Consider the following 24,163-nt stretch of genomic DNA (forward strand, 5'->3'; position numbering starts at 1 on the left):
ATATATGTATGTATATATATATATATATATATATATATATATATATATATATATATATGTATGTATATATATATATATATATATGTATATATATATTCAGTTTTGAATTTAAACCTGCTTCCCCATATAGTCGGGCAACTTAGCTAAATATAGCATAACAATTGTGCATTTTGTGAGGAAAGCACCAAATTTGGCACACGAGTAGCCTATCATATTGTTACGGCTGTGGAAATTCGCAGTACACCATGAAGGACCATCAGGTAAGATATCTTCATAGGTACATGTGTCGTTAGCCCAAACCTCTTGTATAGAGGGAATTTATGTGATTCATCTGGGCTGTGACGCTTTGAGTTAGCCATTTTTGCTTTCTCTATTGTTATTTTCAACCATTAAGCCACCAACAACGCAAACAGCCACTACCCTTACCTTCACAACTCCATCCCGCAAACACTGCTTCACCGCCATTCCCAAACGGCACCATAACCATCAAACCACCACCTTCACCTCTCTCTTTCACAACCAACAACTGCACCACCTGTGAACACTGAACGTCGGGCTGTCTCGGGCCCGTTCGGCGATTGGTGCCGAACGCACCGAGCCGCGAGCATGGATGGCGGCCTTTCCGAGGGGAAATTCGGATCAGAAACACTTCACGCCCACTTCTCCTCCATCAAATTGGCGCGTGCGGGGCGGTTTGGCCCTGCCTCCAAGCGTGTGTATGTGAAGTCCGTATATGCAAATTTTAGGATCAGGAGAGTTTCACGCCCATTTTTGCCCGACCAATGGCTGACCGGGGGGGGGGGGCGGCGTGGCCCTGCCTCCAATCGCGTTCTGATCCTAAAATTTGCATATTGGCTGCTCCTGCCGCCTATAAAAAGACGAGCGCAAAGCGAATTAAAAGGAGAGTTGGGTTTTGGAGTTGCTTGGAGAGTGTCGTCGAGAGGTTGCTCTTGGGGACAAGGAGCGTTGCGTTGGTGGAGTTGAGGGGAGTGAGCGTGGTGGAACTGCAAGCAAGGGAGCTCGGGTCCGAGGCAGGAAGGACGGCGGTCGGCGACAAGGTTGCGGTGTGGGGGATCGCTCGTCTCATCGCGGGACCCAAGCCAGCCAGCCATTCCCCTCCCCCAGGGCATCAACAATTCCCCCTTTCCCCCACGCTGAGATAGTGCAAAAGGGGGCCCCGTTCCCACCCCACCCCAAACGTCGTGCCAACGAAACCCGCCAAGGGGCACGGAGTCAGGGCACAGCGGCGCGGCCACATTTGCGGCTTGCCCGTTAACGCGTCACGAGGACGTGGGTAAGACCTCCCCGGTCTCGCGGACCTGGCCGCTCCTCAAGGCCACGCGCACATTTGGCCTACGGGCCCGTCTGCCTCCTTGTCTGTGAGGGTGTCTTATTTCTTTTGCTTTTGTGTAAATGTGTGTTGGTGCCGTCTGTGAAGTAGAACTGTATAAGTGTTGCCGTGTGGATGCGTTAGTCGGTTGTATTTCATTTGCTTTATGTGCATTTCGATTCTGTATGGCTGTATATACGTGCTTTCCGTGTGTCGTGTAATAAAATGCTTGCTTGTTGAACTGTGCCCGTTTCGCTTCGTCTTTTCTTTATTGACCCTCCATCTTGCTTCACGTAAGGGGTTTGTAGTGGGTGCAACATCCCGGTAATTAATCTGAACCGTCCAGGTCGACGATAACACCGCTCGGTTATCCCGATAGTACAGAATGGGCCGCCCAGTGGCTCGTGTCCAGAGTCGACCTGCGGCGAGGTACGATCGCCCGGTTTACCATCCGCGTGGGTACTTAGGTAGGTCGAGTTTGGTGAACAACCCTATCATACGCGGGTGGCCGATTGGCACGATTGTGGTGAGGTCGAAAGGCCCACCCGTGACTAGCTCCCGGCGTTGGTCTGAGAGGGTCACGACAGAATTGTCCGTCCGGTGGGCGACGTGCCGCGATTTGAGTTACGTGGCCGTCCGTACGCCGGCGGGCGCGAATTCGCAACAATATTATGAACAGATTTGGATATTGGGCCATCTCAAATTCAGCCGCTGATGCAGCCATTTTCCACTGCCATCAAAAATTTTGAGATGGCCCAATATCCAAATCTATTCATAATATGATAGGCTACTAGTGTGCCAAATTTGGTGCTTTCCTCACAAAATGCACAATTGTTCTGCTAAGTTGGCCCATTAATATGGTTTGAGCAGTTGTCCTCTGTTTTTGAGAAATTATTATATAGTTATAGATATGACACGCATATATCTTCTTCTTCTTCTTCTCTTTTCGGCTGCTCCCGTTGGGGGTTGCCACAGCGGATCATCCGATCCGCATAGTGATTTGGCACATGTTTTACACCGGATGCCCTTCCTGACGCAACCCTGGTCGCCTCTTACGACACAGGGATATGGTACACCTATTTTAACCGGGGTATACACCGGCCCAGTACACTGGTACTCATTTCGCCGACCTCGGAAGGATGACAGGCTGAGTCAACCCCCTGGTGTATTAATTCAGTGGCCCAACGGGGCTTGAACTCAGGACCTCTTGGATCCCAAGCCGCTGCCCTAACCACTGCGCCAACACACCAGGCTATATGACACGTGTATATATATATATATATATATATATATATATATATATATATATATATATATATATATATATATATATATATATATATATATGTATAGTTATTATTATAACATATTATATAGTTATAACATACATATATACATATATACACACATATATACATATATATTCAGTTTTGAATTAAAACCTGATTCCCCATATTCAGTTTGAGCAGTTGTCCTGTATTTCCCATAGTCTAAAATATCTAGACGTAGAATACAAGTATTGTTTAGGTTGCTCAGGCAGGGCATGTCACCGAAGAGCAAAGATATGGTGAGATATTCATATTTGGAGGCCATATTGTATTTATGTAAATGAGCTATTCAGGCAATCAAGTTTTAGAACATTCCAAATGCATCCTTGTGTCCAACAATCCCATTCTATAATTTTAAATATGCCATCAGAGAGCAAAGGTATGGCAAAATACCTCGGATCCCCCCTGCAGCTCACAACCCACCTTTATAGCTTTATCTCCTACTGCAGGCTCCGATGCTGTGAGCCCCACCTCACTCAACCGGCTCACCCGACGGCTGCACAATATATTTACCTCTGCCAGTGAAGGTGAACGGAGATTATGTTTTCACCCCTGCTGTTTCTCTGTTTATTTGCCCTTCTGCTTGTCTTTGAGCAGGATATCTCAAAAAGTTGTGGACAGATTCGGACGAAATTTGGTGGACTGTTTGGGTGCGTGAAAAGGACGAATTACGAAGATTTTGGAGAAGATCCGGATCCGGATCCGGATCCGAGAATTAAAAAATAAAATTACATTGCTTCTGCAACATTGCGAGATGGGGCTAAAACGAAACATCTCATGATATTTCAAAATGTTGTGGATGGATTTATATGACAAAAATTGGTGGATGAGTTGGGTATGTCACGAGAACAAGCCAATTTGATTTTTGTGAAGGACCAGATCCAGATCCGGCCTATTAGTGGGATACAAAACGTAAACTGTTTAGCCTGACAGGGGTATGTGCTCCACCGAGTGCCGTTGTAGTTGATGAAGTGGATTGTACTTGCATTTAGCAAGCAATAAATAAATCAAGTAAACCAAGAATGAGTGATCAGAATGAGTTCTTCATTTGACAGCTTACAAATATCAAAATTTTAAATATAAATTCGTGAAAAGTTAAAAACCAAAACTATTGTTTACATTCTCATTGTAGTTTGGCAACACTAAGAGATGGAGTTTATGATTCTAAGCCGAAGAAAACTGTTAAGGGGTGGATCTGGAACTTATAAAACGAAGTGAAAACCAAAGTTTATCGTCGTATTCTTGTAGCTGCTCCCAAATTGCACATCATGAACAGCAGAGCGAATTTGAGTTATCATCATGGTAAGTTATCATCTCCCCTTTTTGATATGTTGATTGAATTTAGATTTGTAATAATCTACAAATTGGCTGTGAGAGATGATAGCGATTGTATGTCTGATCTGGGTTCAGTTACTGTCCTGACGATAAATGCAGTACAGTAAAATAGTACTATATAAGTCATTTTGCATGCTTTAATCTGCACCATAAGAGGTGTGTGTGTGTGTGTGTGTGTGTGTGTGTGTGTGTGTGTGTGTGTGTGTGTGTGTGTGCGTGCGCGAATGTTCGTTGTTATCTCCATATGCAGGTTTCAGAAGGTGGAATGGAGCCCTTCCAAGTGTCAAATTATCCACGCGTGTGTGTGTGTGTGTGTGTGTGTGTGTGTGTGTGTGTGTGTGTGTGTGTGTGTGTGTGTGTGTGTGTGCGTGCGCGCGTGTGTTCGTTGTTATCTCCATATGCAGGTTTCAGACGGTGGAATGGAGCCCTCCCAAGTGTCAAATTGTGTGTGTGTGTGTGTGTGTGTGTGTGTGTGTGTGTGTGTGTGTGTGTGTGTGTGTGTGTGTGTGTGTGTGTGTGTGTGTGTGTGTGTGTGTGTATTTGTGTGCCTGTGTATCTCCATTCTTTTCAGAGATGGCTGAATGGATCTTCGTCAAACTTTCAGAAGCTCATCAATGAGTGGCAGGGAGTATTTCAGGCAAAAACAAAAGTTTTTGGAAAAAAAAGGATTTCTTTGTTTTAGTTGCTCTATAGTGCCTAAGTCTTTGTAGCTATGTAAAAAGTAATATTATATGATCCCCAACCCCATTCCTGAGTGGGTGTAGGGAAGTGTTTAGGCCCCCACAAAAATTAGAAAAAAACAAATTTGATTTCTTCAAAATGCCAACAGGATTAAAGTAGCAACACCAGGTACCCCTGCATCTACCTTTTCATATATTTCCCTCGTACATGATAAAGAAAGTATGAATTACTGGGTATACAATGCTGTGAAGCATAAATAAAATTTCCAAAAAACCTCAATTCTGTCTATCTGAGCATCGTCCACAGACTGCACCATGGTGGCAGGTCCAAACAAGCTTCGTTCGCCCAGCTGAGTGTCTCCACCGTGTTTTTCCTCGGCATCCCTGGGTGTCTTATTCCGCCACGCAAAAAAAGGAAATCATAAAATTATTGTTCTTTTGATGTTTTGGATAAATGAATTAGACAATCTGATCTGTATTTTAATTTCTATGCATGATCTAAAGCTTAGTAGAGCTGCCACACATACACATGGACATACTGTACAGATGAACATACGCAACACAACAGAAGACTATTAGATGAGACAAATACAGTCACAGAGCTTGGGGGAAGTGCCATCTCTTCCCAGGGTACTCTGGGTACCAGCGACATCACAACATTGGCACTGCTTTTGTCACCACATTCAGTGGGGCATTTCCTAAGGAGGAATTTCCTCCTCCCATGGATGGCAACGTTTGAGGATTATCAGTGCTCTTAACCTTTTAAAATGCTGAACAGTTCAACAAATGTATGGCCTTGTATCAGCGTTCAAGTTGGCGGCACAATGCGATATTTCTCTTTTTTTCAGCAATGTGGATCATAAATAAATTTCTAGCGACGTGGATTGTAAATTAATTTCCAGCTATGTGGATCGTATAAACTGGGAAATATGCATTGACGAAAATGTGTTCTGAATGTTTGTTATAACCAGGGTGCCCGATACAGAGGTCTAACTGTATATGTCAATACATCATACTTAAAATAGGCACTGTAACACTTGTGGCTACTGTACACCATCTGTAAACCATTAAAGTTTACAACCTCCTACCACTTACTGTACATCATCTGTAACAGACACACACTGCAAGGCACTTCTCGAATCATACCGCCATAAAACCGAAAACTATCGGCTCTCTCTGGGAGCAATCGTCGCCATAAAACCAAAAAACACCAGCTACCCCTAGAAACAATCTCAAATCATACCATCATAAAACCAAAAATCATCAGCTCCCTTTGGGAGAAATTGTTGCTGTTGGACTGAAAAAAAAACCAGCTCCCTCTGGGAGCAATCGTCACTAAAAAACCGAAAAACACCAGCTGCCCCTGGGAGCATTCATTGCCATAAAACCAAAAAACACCGGCTCCCTCTGGGAGCAATCTGGAATCATACCGCCATAAAAACATTTTAAAAACAGGCTCCCTTTGGGAGCAGTAGTCACCATAAAACTGAAAAAGACGACCTCCTCTATGAGCAATCTCAAATTATACCACCATAGAATGGAAAAATACCACCTCCCTCTGGGAGAAATCGTCGCCATAAAACCGAAAAACACTGACTCCCTCTGGAAGCAATCATTGCCATTAAACCAAAAAAAGAATGGCTCCCTCTGAGAGAAATCACCATAAACCCCAAAAACATGAGCTACCTCGAGGAGCAATCCCGAATCATACCGCTAAAAAAGACAAAAAACACCGGCTCCCTCTGGGAACAATCATCGTCATGAAACCAAGATATATCAGTTCCCTCAAGGAGCAATCTTGAATCATTCCGCCATAAAATAAAAAACATCAGCTCCATGTTGGAGCAATCATTGCCATAAAACTAAAAAGCACAGGTTCTCTCTCAGAGCAATCCCGAATTACACTGCTATAAAACCAAAAAATACTGGTTCCCTTTGGGAGCAATCGTCACCATGAAACCGAGACACACCAGCTCCCTCTAGGAGCAATCTCAAATTATACCGCCATAAAATGGAAAAACACCAGCTCCCTCAAGGAGCAATCTCGAATCATACCACCATAAACCGAAAATCACTGGCTCCCTCTGGAAGCAATCATCGCCATAAAACCCAAAAATACCGGCTCCCTCTGGGAGCAATCTCGAATCGTATCGCTACAAAAAAAAAAACACAGGCTTTTTTGGGGAGCAATCATTGCAATAAAACTGAACAACATCGGCTCCTTCTGGAAGCAATCATTGCCAAAAACCGAAAAACACCAGCTCTCTCTGGGAGCAATCGTCACCATAAAACTAAAAAATACCAGCTTCCTCTACTAGCAATCTCGAATCATACCGTCATAAAAGCGAAAAACCCTGGCTACCTTTGGGAGCAATTGTGACCGTGCAACAATACGTGACATCCCATTGTCTTGGGTCACTTTACCCGCTGTGAGCAGAGCAAGGCTGCACTGGCCAACTTTTATTTCTGGATATTTTTGTTTATAGAAATTTTCCGATGGTTTGTGATATTTTTCTTTTTCCTGGTATACAGTATTGGCTTCGAGTTGGATCAGTTTGCCACATTGAGCTTTCTCAAACACTTAGGAAGCTTTCTCGACCACTATGCATTTGTATCAGTGAGTTAGTGAGTGGTTAGGAACAGCTTTATATATTAGATGATGAGGATACACTGAAACATCCACATTTCTTAATGTTTATCTATTCGACACAAATCGTATTAGTATTTATTTCCATGGCAAGAATGACGTATTGTTCTTGACAATGATATTACCAATGACGCATTGGTAATGTTTGTATTTTATTTATTCTTAGCTCTTGCTTTGAATGCAATGTGTGACATCATCAATCAGTGTTCTTCATACGAGCATTTTTATTGAATTTTAATGAGTCATCCAGTGATTCTATCTTTGCCAGTTTATATTTAACCATCGGGCCAGCATGCTGGTGGATCAAATATATTTCCCGAAGAAACAAAAATGGTGATAATTGGAGAGTTCATAGAATAAGATACCTTGCGCAGTGTTCAAGTTCAGAATATACAGTACTGTACTTCAATTTTAATAAAATAATGATTTTAAAGATTGTTTAAAAGAAATCCAGAAGTTTAGTGCTGTTGAAGTAGTCCAGAAGCTGTCCTGAAAACCACCCTTTTTTGTTTTTGCTCATATTCAACGATCCACACATTATCCAGTCAGAAACATCATGCAATTCTGCTTTGTTTCCACCGGAGAGCAGCACTATCTATCATTTATGGATATACATTGGTAGATCAATTTATTTGCGCATCAAATAAGTTTGCAATCGTACGAACTCATTACCCTGCGCTCGTGAAGCAAAAAGCAGGATTAAGCGATCGGTTGTGTACGTACATATGTCATACGTCATACGTGTCTGCATTTTGTTAAGAGCGTACATCAAAAACCGTTCAGCGGAGGAAATTGGAACTTTACCACATGTTACATGACCATGTGATATCGCGGTGACCACTCTTTTGAGGTCAACATAGGCCAAAGGTCAACATAGGCAAATTTTATAAAATCCTCAATTCTCATCCGATCAACTATAAATTTGAAGAGGATTTGCATATCAAGTTGCTGAATTCAATCACCAACTATTTCTGAGGTCAACATATAATAGGCCGAAAGGTCAACAAAGGCCGGATTTCTAAAATTGTTAATTTTCATCCGAATGACTTAAAATTTGAAGATAATTTGCAAATCAGGTCACTAAATTCAACAACCAACTATTTTTGAGGTCAACATAGGCAAATTTTATAAAATCTTCAATTCTCATCCGATTAACTATAAATTTGAAGAGGATTTGCATATCAAGTCGTTGAATTCAACCACCAACTATTTTTGAAGTCAACATAGGCCAAAAGGTCAACAAAGGCCGGATTTCTAAAATTGTCAATTTTCATCCGAATGACTTAAAATTTGAAGATAATTTGCAAATCAGGTCACTAAATTCAACAACCAACTATTTTTGAGGTCAACATAGGCCAAAATGTCAACAGGCCAAATTTCTGAAATCCTCAATTTTCATCTGATTTACTTGAAATTTGAACAGGATTTTCATTAAAATGACCGTCATGTGCCACGTGGTCTGGCAGCCATACTGGATCCAAGGGAAAATCCTTGAAAATTTTCGTAGGAGAAAAAGCCAAACCGATCAATACAAAATTTAACTAATTGATCAATTACCGATGGGAAATATGGTTTGATAAAGATGCCATCATCGGTCACGTTGTCTGGCAGCCATATTGGATCAAAGAAAAAAAAAACCTTCATGAAAAGAGTGGGCTCACACCATGTCTTTCTCAAGACTATGTGGGGTATGTATTCTATGAATACAACTCCAGTTACCTCTGCCAGCGAAGGTGAAGGAGGTTATATTTTCACCCCTTTCTGTCTGTTTGTCTGTATGTTTCTTTGGCTGTTTGTGTACAGGATATCTCAGAAAGTTGTGGGCGGATCTAGATGAAATTTTGTGGACCTGTTTAGAGTGTGACAAAGACGAAATGATTAGATTTTAGTGATGATCCAGATCCGACTACTCGAATTTTTTAAGTGATTCTTCACCATTGAGAGATTGGGCCAAAAACAATATATAGCATGTTATCTCAAAAAGTTGTGCACGGATTTGGATGACACTTGGTGGACAGGTTGGGTGTGTGACCATGACGAATTAATTCAATTTTGGTGAAGGTGAAGAATCCGGATCCAACTACTAGAAATTTTTAGTGATTCTTCACAATTGAGAGGAAGAGGAGGAGATTGGGACCATACTCGGTGCAGAGCGTTGGTGCTGCTTAAGCAGTCTCCTTGGCTATTGGACACAATCCTGGAGGGGTCGCCACTCTGACACAGTATACCAGCATGCTGGCACTCATTTTGCTGACCTCGGAAGGATGACAGGCCTAGTTAACCCCACCTGGTATTAATTCAACAACTGAGCAGGATTTGAACTCGGAACCCTCGGATCCAAAGCCCGTCACCCTAACCATTAAGCCAACACCAGTCATACCATTGAGAGATAGGGCCAAAAACTATATTGTACTGCATAGCACGATATTTCAAAAATGTATTGGGCCCGATGTGTTCTCGTGGATGAGGTATTACGTGGCGGAAGTATGCGCTCTACTGAGTGCCCTTCTAGTTTCCAGTTATTTTAGTTTATGGACATTTTCCGACGGTTTGTGATTTTTTTTTTCCCTGGTATACAGTATGTTATGATTTTTTTTTTCTTTCAAGTTGGATCAATATGCCACATTTGAGTTTTCTCAACCACCTAGGAATTACTATAAATTTGTATGAGTGAGTGAGTGTTTAGGAAGAGCATTATATATTGGAAGACGAGGATACACCTATACGTACACATTATTAATGTTCATCTATTTGATACTAATCATATTACCATTTATTTCCATGGCAAGAATGGCACATTGGTCTTGGCAATGATATTACCAATGGCACATTGCTAATGTTTGTATTTTATTTGTTCTTAGCTCTTCCTTTGAGTGTAATGTGCTACATCATCAATCAGTGTTATTCATACGAGCATTTTCATTGGATTTTAATGAGTCATCCAGTGATTCTATCTTTGCCAGTTTATATTTAACAAACGAGCAGATGTGCTGGTGGATCAAATCTATTTCCCGAAGAAACAAAATCGGTGATAACTGGAGAGTTCATAGAACATGATACATTGCACAGTGTTCAAGTACAGCAAATACAGTACTGTACTTCAATTTTCATAAAATAATGATTTTAATGATCGTTTAAAAAAAAGGAAGTTTAGTGCTATTGAAGTAGTCCAAAAGCAGTCCCGATAACCCACCCTTGTACAACATCCCATTGAACCTTTATTTGAATTGAAGTACTGTACTGTAAAACTGGAAGTTCTTGGAAGTATTATGAAGGTAATTTGTGTTTTTCAGTGTATAAGTGTATAATTAAAGATGAATAAAATAAAGATTGTAAAAGTTGTAGAAATAAAGAAATTCCATGTTTTACCACCATTTTCTGCAGTGTCTATTACATCACACTATAGAACACATTACATTAGTTCTTCGTGCCTGCTGTTTGTGTTCTTTATAACATCCTTAAAAACAGTAATTTTCCTGTTTGGAATTATTTTCAATTTTGTTTGACTGCCAGGCAGGAAGACAGAGTAAAAATATTATCTCACTCCTCTCTGTGCAAAGGTGATTGGGACAAATTCAAAGGTAAAGTACACAGGGACATGCACAAGGAAGTTTGACGCAGGAGGAGGCCATTCGGCCCATCATGCCTGCACCACAGCAACCCCAGCCCATTTCTTCTGTTAAAATGATGCAATTAAACTGGGGAATGAGGGGGGATGGGGAAATGAGGCACACCAAGAGATATTCCAAGGATGTCAAAACAAATAGGAGAAATACATTTATTTCCATTATTTAAATAAAACAAGAAAAAAGGAATGCTTTTTTTGTTTGTTTGTTTTTTTCTTCCTTCCAGGGGGAGGGAGTGGGTGAAGGCAGCTCTTGGGTGAGAACATACAACACCAACCAGAAACCATCCCTTGATGAGACCCCCCCCCCCTTCTATCTCCAACAATTCCAGGTAACAATCTAATTCCAATTTAAAGTTATCTACTGTTTCTGCTGCTATTACCTTTCCAGGGAGACCATTCCTTGCATTACCTACTCTCTGAATGAAAGACCCCTGCCTTACTACCATCTTAACTCAACTCTTCTTGACTCTCATGCTATGGTCCCTGGTACTATTACTGTCTATTGTGCTGAACAATTCTTCTGCACATATTTTGTCTGTACCTTTCATCATCTTAAATATCTCAATCATATCACCTTGTAAACGCGTCCCTTCTAATGTATAAAGCCCTGTCTCCTTCAGCCGCTCCTCATACCTGAGTCTACCTAGGACCAGAATCAACCTAGTAGCCCTGCAATGAAACCTCTCTATGGCATCTATGTTCTTCCTGAGTTGTGGTGACCAAAACTGCACACAATATTGTAGATGAGGCCTCACTAAATTCATATACAATGTTAAAACCACATCTTTTAAATATGATTATACCCCTACGAATGCAACCTACAACCCTGTTTGCTTTACCTATAGGTGCCTGGCAATGGCAATGTCCTGTCTGCTTACCCCTCATACCACACCCAGATCCTTCTCATGTGTGACACGCTCCATAATTTCCCCTTGCATCATGTAATCTCTATTTTCATTATTCTTACCCATCCCCAGCACCTTACACTTGCTCAGGTCAAATTCCATCTGCCAATCCTTTGCCCAATCTATGCAAATATTGATACTTTCCTGAATCTGATCACCACCCCTCTGCGATCCACCTTACCTCCAAGCAAGCAGCAAGTTCTTGCGAGCAGAAATCGAAGTAATATCTGTAGAAAAGAGAAAGAGAGCCTACTATGCGGCGTAATTTGAGCGGGTCAAGTTTTTAGGTCACATTGGTAGAGTTGACAAGTCAAATAACTTTGGATTCAATTCTGTCCAGTAAATATGTGGAGCTGGAACCTCCCCAGATGTGAGTGAGAGCAGTACTCTATACAAGGACGAATCAATCATTTATAGAGTTTAAGCAACTGCTCAGAGGAGAAGAATCTTCGACATCTGAACAGGACTCCTAATTTCTTCGAGGCAGACTTAGCTATTCAAATCTATCAGGATAAATTTGAAGTTAGAGTAATACCTAGGAGGTTCATTGTATCACATGGTGTAATTGTAGAGCTTTCAAAGGAGATTGGAGAGTTGAGAGGAGTTTTAGAGAGAGAGATGAGAAGAAATTGAGTTTTAGATGTATTAAACTCAACTTTATTACACTTGCCCCACTGGGAGATCTTGTCCAAATCCGAATTTAAAGAGGTGGCTGTGATGAAACGAGATATAGATCGAGTGAGGGAAGATGGGGTATATGGTAAAGACATGGAGTTAAGTAATGTTGAGTCATCAGCATTCGAGTACATTTGGTTATTTTTGGAAGAAACAAGGCCATTGATAAAAAGAAGGAAGAGTGTTGGAGACGGAACAGAACCCTGGGATACACTGCTGTTGATAGGGAATGGGGTCGATGTTGAACCATCAACAATTACGAAGATAGAGCAGTCGGAGAGAAAGCTCAATCTGAGGGAGCAGAGTGAAGGAGGAAAGCCGAAAGAGGGAAGCTTGGATGTCAGACCCCGATGCCAAACTCTGTCAAAGGCTTTTAAGATATCAAGGCCTACAGCAAAGGATTCCTCAAAGTCTCTCAAAGAAGAAGCCCAGACATTCGTAATGTAAGAAAGGATATCACCTGAAGATCTTGCCTCTTAGATTACCTAGCTGTTCCATTGCTTCCTCCACTCCAACCTGGATCTTATGCAAAAGCCCTTCCTCACCTCCTTGATAGATACTCTCAGTTATTGGCAATTCTCCTGACTGTTCTTGTGTATAAGTTGAAGCAAAATACCTGTTTAATAAGCCTACCATCTCACTTTCCTCACTAACCACTGCAGGTGCTCTTCCTCAATGGGCCCACACTTGTCCTTACCTGTTATTTTCCCAGATATACTTAAAAAATGCCTTGCTATTATGTTTAATATTCTTAGCCATCTCCTTTTTGTACTCTCTTTTGGCTTGTGGAGATTTTTTCTTAATTAGCCTGTTTACTCCAATGGTGACATAAATCTAACTCCAGTTCTGATATTTTAAACCTAATAAATGCCTTCTGCTTCTCCTTTATAACATTCCTTATCTCACTGCTCAACCACCCTGGTCTCTTTCGGCTTCTGGTTTTATACCTCATTGGAATGCACTTACTCTGCATTCCACACATTTTCTCCTCGAAGGTTTCCCATTTCTCTGATGCTGATTGTCCTATTGTTCACTTCTCCCAATCTACATCACCCAGCTCTCTCCTCATACACTTAATGTTTGCCTTCTATCCAAACAGAATCCTCTACATTAATTCCCCTCTAAATGTCACCCCTTTCCCTTGATGCAATGCTGCCTTTTCCCCATGTTGCTACTCCATCCATCCATTGGAACCATACTCTATGCAGAGTGTTGGTGCTGCCTCAGCAGTCTCCTTGGCTATTGGACACAATCCTGGAGGGGTCGCCACTTCGACACAGGATACCAGCAAGCTGGCACCCATTTTGCCGACCTCAGGATGACAGGTATAGTCAACCCCACCGAGTATTAATTCAACAGCTGAGGGGGATTTGAACTCAGGAACCTAGGCTTCCATCCCACCACCCTAACCATAAGCCAACACCAGGCATATGTTGCTACTCCTCCTATTTTCCCCATCCAATCAAACCGATAGACCTCGTAGGCTTCTAATCCTGTCCTCCAGTTACTCTCCTCCTTAAACCACGTCTCACCCGCTGCAACTATATTGTACTCTTTGGTATCTACTTTGGCCTCAAGCACTTCCACCTTATTATTTAAACTCCTGGCATTGGTATGGAATATGTTTAACTTTTCCCTTCCTGAAATTATATTTTCTTGCTTGGCCTGACTCATCACAATTACATCATCAGTTCCTTCCTAGAAAGCTTCACCACCCTCCATTCACCTACCAAAGCCTGAATTCCTTCCTCAATTCCCACTGCAAACCTTGCTGCCCTTTTTTTATTTAGCATATGGCCATTATTCTGGAAACACTCCCTTTACCTCCAAAATGATTCCCACTGCTTCTTCAATGTAAAACCTTCCTCCCAACACCATTCTTCCAGCCTTGGTTGACATCCATCACTCTGCTCATAATTTCTATTCCATTTCCTAATCTTAGGAGAATCCCAGAAAACATGACTTCACAACCCTTTGCTTTCAGCTGCTTACCCAATATCCTGTATCAATTTTTCAAATCCTCCGAGTAAACTTTCCCAAAATCATTTGCTCCTTGGTGTACCACAACCAACGTCTTCCTGCCATGACTCGGTATGATGTCATTTACCCTTTCTTCAATGTCCCTAACTCCTGCTCCTTCAAAACTGCACAGAACTCTATGTCTACAATCCTTCCTGCAGAATGAAGAATTTCATATTTAATAGTTTCCTTATTCACAAAAACTGTCTCCCAGACCTCATTCCTACCTATCTTTATTGCTGCACCCTCACCACTGCCTGCACTCGCTACATCCTCACCACTGCCAACACTTGCTGTACCCTCACCAATGCCTGTATTCACTACACCCACACCATTGTCACTCTCCTCAGCAACCACATTCCACAACCGTAACCAACTATTCTCTACAAATTTCTCACATTCTGCTACTTGCAACTTATCGATCCGTTCCTTCAACTTTATAGTAATAACTATCTTCAAGTGGGCTATTTCCTCACATTTCTGACAACGAGTATCGTATGCTTCCTCTATTCCTGATATAGCCCATATGAAGCATCTGTTACACAATATATACTCCTCTTCCCTTCTCCTTTTCTCTTTATTTATACCCTTTTCCCCACGACATCAACAATGCCCCGACTGATTGAAACACGACACTTGGAGCTTCAAACCCAGTAAGGCCCTAATCTGCCTCTTCCAATAAACGAATATAAATACTCGCTAAACTGCTATGAACACAACTACAACCTTTATAAATACAAAACCCACACCCCCGAAACAAATCATGATAACGAAATATGCAAAACAACACAAAAAGCACTTATCTTAATCTGGTGTAGGAGCTTACACAACAACAGGAAGTACGCACAACCTCGTGTTTTTAACATCAATGGCAAAAAGGTTGTACGTTAAAATGGCAAACTTGTCTTCCTATTCATGTTCCAATTAACGTTAAAAAATATAACATTCATCATCATCATCATCATGCGGAAGTAAAAGGTAGTCCTGTTAAAACTTCTGATCATTCCATAGATTGGGTTGGTATATGTCACAACCACTTGAACATAACTTGAATATAATTTATTGTGAGGTGTGTATGTTTGTTGGCTAGTCAGGGTAAAACTTGGTGAGAGGAGAACCAATGTTTGGCCAATATGCTCTTAAATATTTGAAGTGATTCCATTTCTCAGTTACCCTTTGACTGAAACAATTCTTTCATAGAGCCATATAACTCCTCTCCTTAAACAGCTTCAGTGTGGCCTCTAGTTGCATGATATGTCACTGGAACAAAGAAGTGCTCAGGATTCGTGGCCACTAAGCCATTGATGATCTTGAATGACCAGGTCATTAGTTACCACTGTTGTATAGTAGGTGATTAATATTGTCCCTTTCTACGATGGGGTCATGCTGTGCCTCGTGGAGGAGGTCATTACTGATGACATGATGCAGCACTGCATCCTTCATAATGGATTCCATGGTTTTAACTCCTACCAAGGTTAGGCTTATTGGCCTGTAGTTCTCTGGCAGTCCACAATTTCCTTTCTTAAGGATTGGGATTCCATTGGCTTTTTTGCAATCCTCCGGAAGTATTCCCTCATCCAAAGATTTATTGAAGACAATTGCCAGTGGAGTGGATATAACGTTTGCTTACTCCTTTAGGACCCGAGGATGAAATCCATAAGGTTCTAACGATTTGCACCTACCTTACAGCTGCAGTTTCTCTTTCACAATCTTTGTTGTAATATTTATGTTCTCGAGATGTGCCCTGTTGAACTGCCAATTTGGCATAGGCACACCACTGAAGTCTTCATTGGTGAACACACTCCTGAAGAGTTTGTTGAACATTTCAGCTTTGTCTTTGTCTGTCGTCACTTCCATTCCATCATCCAGCTTTAAAGACCCAATACTTCGGTAATCTTCTCTATACCCAGAAAGTATGAACCTGTCCCACTTGTGACGCTTGCGTCTGCTTGAGGCAAGCAGAAAAAAAATGTGAAATCTGGTAGTGGTAGTGAATCTGGTTGTGAAAATGTGTTTCCTATAATGCATTGCAGTGTTTTTGGCAACTAGAACAAATTCATCAATTGCATTCAGAAGTTGCTCCATAAACACATTTCAAGATTCCCTGTCGTCCTTTCTGGCAAAGAGATCAGTGCAGTTGTCTGCCATCTTCTCTCTCATAGCAATGTAGTTGCCCCTGTTATATTGTAGGTGCTTAATATTGTCCCTTTCTATGACAGGCCAGATTCAAAGTTGATCTCAAAGTGTGGACAAGTGATGACTTCATCCAATTGGTGGGCCATAATCCAAAGATGTAATCAATTCTGGCTTATTTGTTATCACAAGATCAAGAATGCTGCTGCTCTGTCCCTCCCTATACCTTGTGGACTCTTGAACAAGTTGATGCATGAATGCTTCCAACAAAGCATTCAATAACCTGTGAGCTGAAGTTATGTTGACTGTTTACATGCCAGCTTTGCCACTCAATTTCTGTAAAGTTGGTCTCTCACTTTGATTACAAGTGCTGTCGACGTACATTTTGATCCCGTATAGTTTATCGCTTCCAATAGAGGTTCATGGTTCTCAAGATTGCTGGATGGACTGCGATAAACACCTACTACAACTATTGTTGTGGTTCCATGGAGTACGATGGAGCATGCAACAATCTCTTTGAACTTGAAATCAAACACAGTTTCTGTTGCTCAGAGTTGTGTATTACTTAACATGTCTGCATTAGTATCCAGTACTTTTAATTTCACTGCACATTTTTTGCCCAAGTGTTCATTGTCTTCAGATACTGGAATGATATCCTCTTCTGACCTGGTATTCTCTGAACCTACATGTAGTCATTGTTTCTATTCCACGGTGTCTTCGCGGAATTCCTCTATTTCAACTTCAGGCACTCCACCTCCAGCTCCACTATCTTGGTTGGTATTTGTATTTGCGCTAGATCGTCCTGCAAATAGATGTCACAAGGTGCATCTATCCCCCTTATATCTTATGAAGTTGTGATTCCTTCAGAATAAGTTTATCTTCATTCAATTGAGTCTCCTTCACATCTTCAACTTTGCCGTTTTTCTGGTCTATTCTGCATCTTGATTTATTATTTCTCTTACAATTCAGAGTTTGAGTCTTGCATATCACAATCTCACCATACCCTATGTCAATGTTTGCTCACCTTCATTTCTCCTTCATCTGAGTTCACCAATTTCACTTTCCCTCTCAGTTTCCGAGCTGACTGGAGGACTCTGTTCTTCGTTGATGTATCTTTTAGCCCAAATAGTTGCTACTCTCGGCCCTATGTTCCTGTTCTGTCCAATACCCTACCCCCCCCAGCCTAATCTTGCTTATATGAATTCCTGTTACCTCTGTTCCTGTCTATCAATTCTGCAACAGACTTTCGGTCTGCCTGCTTCTGGCCTCTGGGAGTATTTGCAGACGATTCAGAAAGGTTCAAGACAACAGTTTTTTTTTTTCCTTCTTTCCCTTTCAGACATCTCCTCTATAGCTGCCATGCTGGAACTATTTCAGTAGTCTTTATCCTGCTTAGAGTATGTTCCTGAAACCTCACCTCCGCCGAGAGATATCATACGATGTTCAGACTTGGCATGTCCTACTTGGTTTATCAAGTGTGCTTTTGTTACATTAGCATATGCTCACTCCAATCTTTTCTCCCCAGAAGTTATCATTTCTTTCACTGTTTCAAGAACTTCTTGAAGTATTACATTTACTTTCTCTGTGATCCATTCAGAGATATATTCCTGAGCTTGTTGTGTGAGATATTCAATATATATTGTCTTTTTCTTGGGTTTCACTTCCGTCCGAGCCACTCCAATTGCAACGTCTTCACACTGCGTACAGTACCACACTGCGCATGGTTTTTCTCCACCATGAACAGTTTGTACACATCCGGCAGTATACTTTAATTGGCATTCCAAGCAGGACCACATTTCACACGTGCTTCACATTCGATCATTTGAAGAATACCTGTCTTGTTACAAAAGGTAGCACTTGAACTTGTCATTTTGGCCTGTTTCCTTGAATCAGTCGACTTTTTGTTTTTTGTTACTTGCCTTTTTGGTGTTACTGTCATCTTTATCAAGTACAGTGATGCGACCGGTTTTCTGCTTCACGACCTGGCTTCCCATTTGGCCTTCGGCTGAAGCTGCCGTTTCACAATCATCTCCTACACCTTGGGCTTGGTCAGTGCCATCTTCTTGCAATAGAATATTCTCATATAATAGAGCTACCCTTGACGAAGGAGAGGGAATTGCATTTGGGTCTGTTTGGTTGTTTGTCCGCACAGAACTATCGTGTTTTTTTTTCTGCAACCGCTTATCGGATTGAGACAAAATTTTCACCATTGGTGTGACTACTCATGGGGAATGTTTTAATGATAATTATGACCTCATAGATCACGTGGTGTGGCAGCCATGCTGGAGAAACAGAAAAACTTTGGACCTCTGTATCTCTGAAACCGCACCAAGGAAAACATTGAAACTTGGCACAGAGCAAGTACTCCTCATGGGGAAAGAGTGGGATTTTTTATGCCATCATAGGTACCTTCGTTATGACGTCATAATTGCATATGTAGAACACTACATCCGATCAGTATGAACATTTTTGAGGGTCATCTTGGGATAAAATGGTGCACAGGAAAAAAAAAAACACATTTGATGACGTCATCGGTCACGCGATTCAGAAGCCATATTGTGTTTTTTTTTTAAAAGAACCTTCAAAAACCTTCTTCTTTGAAGTAGCTCAACAGATCGAGGTGAAACGTTACACGTATGACCCCCTGTCCATAAGGAACAAAAGATTTACACATATGATGTCATTGGTCACATGGTTTGGCAGCCATATTGAATTTTCCCTACACACTCCTTCGCCATGAGGAGTACTTTTCATAAATGATCTCTCTGACTCTGGAAAATCCTCTTTATCTCTTTGCTGATGACTCCATCCTCTGCCGTACCATCTTTCATCCCTCAGATCGGCAAACAGCAGCCTTTTCACTCTCTGCAGATCTGGGTAAAATCACAAACTGGTCCAACACGTGGAACATGTCTTTCAATCCTGACAAATCTCACACTCTCACTTTGTCTCTCCGAAAGGGCAATCTGAACCCCCCCCACCCCCATCTAGTTTCTCAACAATCCTCTTGAAGAAGTCCTTTCATTCAAGCTTCTGGGTCTAACTATCTGCCATGATCTTTCCTGGGAAAGCCACATTTCCAAGTTGGCCTCTTGTACGTGGACCTAAAAATCCCTGTAGTGTCCATCTTGTTTATCCTGTGGACCCCACCCCATCCGTCTCCCTTGCACAGATCTCCTCATGTATCTGTTCCCCACTGTTTTTTTCCTTCGCTCTCCCATACATCTCATCTCCTGCTCCCCTTGTTGTACGTACTGTGTGTTAGCTTTTATACGAGCCTCGACAGTGTAAACAAAAAAGAAAACCTATAAAAATACAACACTCAAAAGAAGTCCTGGCAAGGGTCTGCAATCTCCGATTGCTCTTTTTCTTGTTTTGTTCTGTTATTCTTTTTCCAAAATAGAGATTTTTTTGACAATCCTTGCTGAGTTTTGTCCATCGTTGATGTTTCTCACTATTCCTCTTTCTCTTTTATCAACACAATGGCATACACAATTTAATAGTGTGTGGGCAGTAGCACAGCACTGGGCTACAGAAGCTATTAGGCCTCAAAAGAGACCAAGAAGGTAGGTTTGTGTGCTATGACATATTCTTCAATTAACCACCTGGATGACCGATAGTGGTATCAGCGAGTCCCACAATGTGCAGCGGGAATGCAGGTACAAAGACAAAGGCAGATTTTGAACTTTTTGGCGTGGGTTCTTGATAGACAATGGACACGTGATGAAAGGTCGAGACAGCCTCGGCCTCATCCTGGCCCTGGTCCGATTAGAGAGTTCACGTTGGGCAAAACAAAAAAAAATTGATGTAATTATTGTTCCTCGATTGTGAACTGATAAGACAGACAATCTGACAGACGGACATGAACTGATTGCTTAACCCCGCTTTTCGTTTCGCGTGCGCAGGGTAAAAATAATCATCATTATAATAAAAGGCTACTACTGATGGGAAAATTTTCACGACTCGTTGTCCATTGGAGATGCTGCAGGACAAAGGGCGAACGACAAGAGGTGCTTTGAAAATACACAGCAAATGTGACGTTCTGTGTTGTACACGTGTAAGTCTTCATCCCTGCGGTGTCTATCTCTTGCACGTGTTAGTCTCCATTCCTGTGGTGTTTATCTCGTGCACATATCAGTCTTCTCCCTCTGGTATTTATCTCATGCACATGTCGGTCCTCTTCCCTGCGGTGTCTCTCGTGCACGTGTCAGTCTCCGTCGCCGTGTTGTCTATTTCTTGCACATGTCAGTCTCCTGCTGCATCTATCTCTTACATGTGTCAGTCCCCGCCTCAACAGTGTATCTCTTGCATGTCATTGTCCGTCCCTGCGGTGTCTACCTCGTGCACGTGTGAGTCTCCATCCCTGCAGTGTTCCCCAGGGTGCATTGAGGAAGACTGGATTAAAGCAACACATAAGATGATGAGGATTTTTTTGTACATGAGTCGATGCTCGTACAGGAGGTGAAATGATTTTCGGAGGATTCTATGATTATGATCATTCATTATCATCACGAGATGAGTTCAATTATTCAGCACTTTGATCATTCATATGAAATATCATTGTTGATGTGGATGTTTGGTGTTCAGACCATCCCCAATCTGAAACCATGATCCTATTTACCCTTATTAACCCCCACCCAAAAAACTCCACTACCCCTCATTCTCACCCACATCCCTTATTTGTCCAAGTCTTTCTATTTGTCCCTCTCTCTCTCTACTGTTCATTTGGTTGCATTGTGTCTGGATCCCTTCAGTGTTCTAGCTGTTCCACGAGCCTCGACTTTGTATGTACATTCTTTAGGAAGTCCATGAGAGGATGACTATGAGAACCAACATTATTCGGTTTTCAATCCTGAGAATCATGAGATGATCACGTCGAGAGGAAACATTAATTGTTTAATAAATTTTGAAGATCTTGAGATGATCAACACAAAAGGCAATGTTAATTGTTTTATCAATTTTGAAGTCCTTGAGATAATCATGTCAAGAGGAAACATTAATTATTTTATCAATGTTGAAGATGTTGAGATGATCACCTTGAGAGGAAACATTAATTATTTTATCAATGCTGAAGATCTTGATACGATCACCTTGAGAGGAAACATTAATAATTTTATCAATGTTGAAGATCTTGAGATGATCACCTTGAGAGGAAACTTTAAGTATTTTATCAACTTGAAGATGTTGAGATGATCACCTTGAAAGGAAACATTAATTATTTTATCAATGTTGAAGATGTTGAGATGATCACCTCGAAGGGAAACATTAATTATTTTATCAGTGTTGAAGATCTTGAGATGATCACCTCAAGAGGAAACATTAATTATTTTATCAATGTTGATGTTGAGATGATCACCTCAAGAGGAAACTTTGACTATTTTATCAACTTGATGATGTTGAGATGATCACCTTGAAAGGAAACATTATTTTATCAATTTGAAGATGTTGAGATGATCACCTCGAGAGGAAACATTAATTATTTTATCAGTGTTGAAGATCTTGAGATGATCACCTCAAGAGGAAACATTGATTATTTTATCAATGTTGAAGATGTTGAGATGATCACCTCGAAAGGAAACATTAATTATTTTATCCATTTGAAGATGTTGAGATGATCACCTCAAGAGGCAACTTTAACTATTTTATCAATGTTGAAGATCTTGAGATGATCACCTCGAGAGGAAACATCAACTATTTTATCAATGTTGAAGATCTTGAGATGATCACCTCAAGAGGAAACTTGAAGTATTTTATCAATTTTAAAGATCTTGAGATGATCACCTCGAGAGATAACATTAACTATTTTATCAATGTTGAAGAGGTTGAGATGATCACCTCAAGAGGAAACTTTAACTATTTTATCAATGTTGAAGATCTTGAGATGATCGCCTCTACGGAATCTCAGACATTCCCATTCGTCACAATTGTTTTTTTTTCATGAAACTAAACAAGTGCAATGAAAGGTCAAAGAAATCAAAACTCAAAACCGTGAGCAGATTCTTCCTACAAGTCTGAGCTTCGGTCATTGCCCAGAGACCTCGGAGGGAAAGAGAGCTATTCGCGGAGAGTGCAGAAAGACGCATATTCAACACTCCACGTCACGACGATCTTCGGTATGCTGACAATTCGACACGTCATCACCGAAGCGATATTCTTTACGGGAAGTATATGGTACAGAGTAATCGGCGTACATTGTGTAACACTGGCCGGCCGTATACGGACTCGGATCGGAGTCATGTACGTGTGGCGCAGGGTCTTCATTCGTCAAGCAGCGTTGAGTGGGGGGGTCGTGAAGAGAGTGCATACCAATCCAATACTCTTTCCTCTCGTGAGACGATCACCGACGCCATCACTTTTGAGTCTTCCGCCAATTCGCGCCTCTCCTCAGAGAGCCGCCACAAGTAAGTGCATACTCGTACTCGTGAAACACCTGCGCGCCTTTTTTCATTCTCGATTCAGTTGCGGTGATGGCTCTACCCAAGAGGACGTTTCGCTGCGGCTATTCTACCACGACCGGTGATTACGTGACTCGCATTCCAAAGTGTCCACGCCAATCCCATTCCCGTCCATATAAAAGCAAATATCCGATCGGTGCGTCCATCGGCCCCGTAGCTCTGTCCGAACGCAGTAAACACGCGTCCCGGAGCCCGCGGAGTCGCGTCGCCCTCACCTCGTGGATTGCTTGGTGACTTCGAGCCCTTGCCGCAAATACACTGCAGCATATGCATTCCTCGTTCGGCAATGTCCCAGAGAAACCACATTGATCGGCGACGGGTCCGCCGCTAGAGCGCGTCTCAGCCCCCGCTCCTCACAGCATCATCTTACTGAGAGCTCGTGTGTCCAAGCGGAGCGCACTTGGTGCTGGCGCGGGAAAACTGAGAGGAGCACGCAGCGCGTGTAGCTTGTAGTGGGAAGAGGGGGGGGGGGGGGGGGGGGTTGGAGCGTGGGTGGTGATAACCGCGCACGCGCGGGCAGAAGGCCCATTGATTGTGTGTGTCGTTGCTTGTTATTTCCATATGCTGGTTTCTGAAGGTGGAACGGAGCCTTCCCAGGTCTCAAAACGTGTGTGTGTGTGTGTGTGTGTGTGTGTGTGTGTGTGTGTGTGTGTGTGTGTGTGTGTGTGTGTGTGTGTGTGTGTGTGTGTGTGTGTGTGTGTGTGTGTGTGTGTGTGTGTGTGTGTGTGTGTGTGTGTGTGTGTGAGTGAGTGAGTGAGAGAGAAACGTATGATATGTCACACATAACGTGTGTCTGTACAGTGCTTTCAAAGAGTATTCACACTCCTTTACCTTTGTCACATTTTGTTGTTACAGCCTGAACTTAAAGTGGATTAAATTTTAATATTTTGTCACCGATCTACACAAAATATCCCATAATGTCAAAGTGGAATTTTTTTTTAATTTAATTGCAGAAATATTTACAAATTAATTTTAAAAATTAAAAGCTGAAATGTCTTGAGTCAATAAGTATTCAACCCCTTTACTAT

At 41.7% G+C, this 24,163-nt stretch overlaps 2 protein-coding genes across 2 annotated transcripts in view; both read right to left on the reverse strand.

The window, feature by feature from the left end:
• LOC147012828 (fibroblast growth factor 12-like) overlaps positions 1 to 23,607 on the reverse strand; it is a 158,937-nt gene extending 135,330 nt beyond the window's left edge. Inside the window, exon 1 of the mRNA XM_085854100.1 lies at positions 23,351 to 23,607. Within this exon, the coding sequence (XP_085710226.1) occupies positions 23,351 to 23,441 (91 nt within the window). The 5' untranslated portion in view covers positions 23,442 to 23,607. The remainder of the gene's footprint in view (positions 1 to 23,350) is intronic.
• Positions 1 to 24,163, reverse strand: part of DCT (dopachrome tautomerase) — an 80,818-nt gene that overhangs the window by 6,954 nt on the left and 49,701 nt on the right. The window lies entirely within an intron of this gene.

Source organism: Eptatretus burgeri, chromosome 14 (assembly GCF_056783735.1).
Source record: "Eptatretus burgeri isolate ZD-2024b chromosome 14, Ebu_testis_v1, whole genome shotgun sequence".
Classification (NCBI taxonomy): Eukaryota; Metazoa; Chordata; class Myxini; order Myxiniformes; family Myxinidae; genus Eptatretus; species Eptatretus burgeri.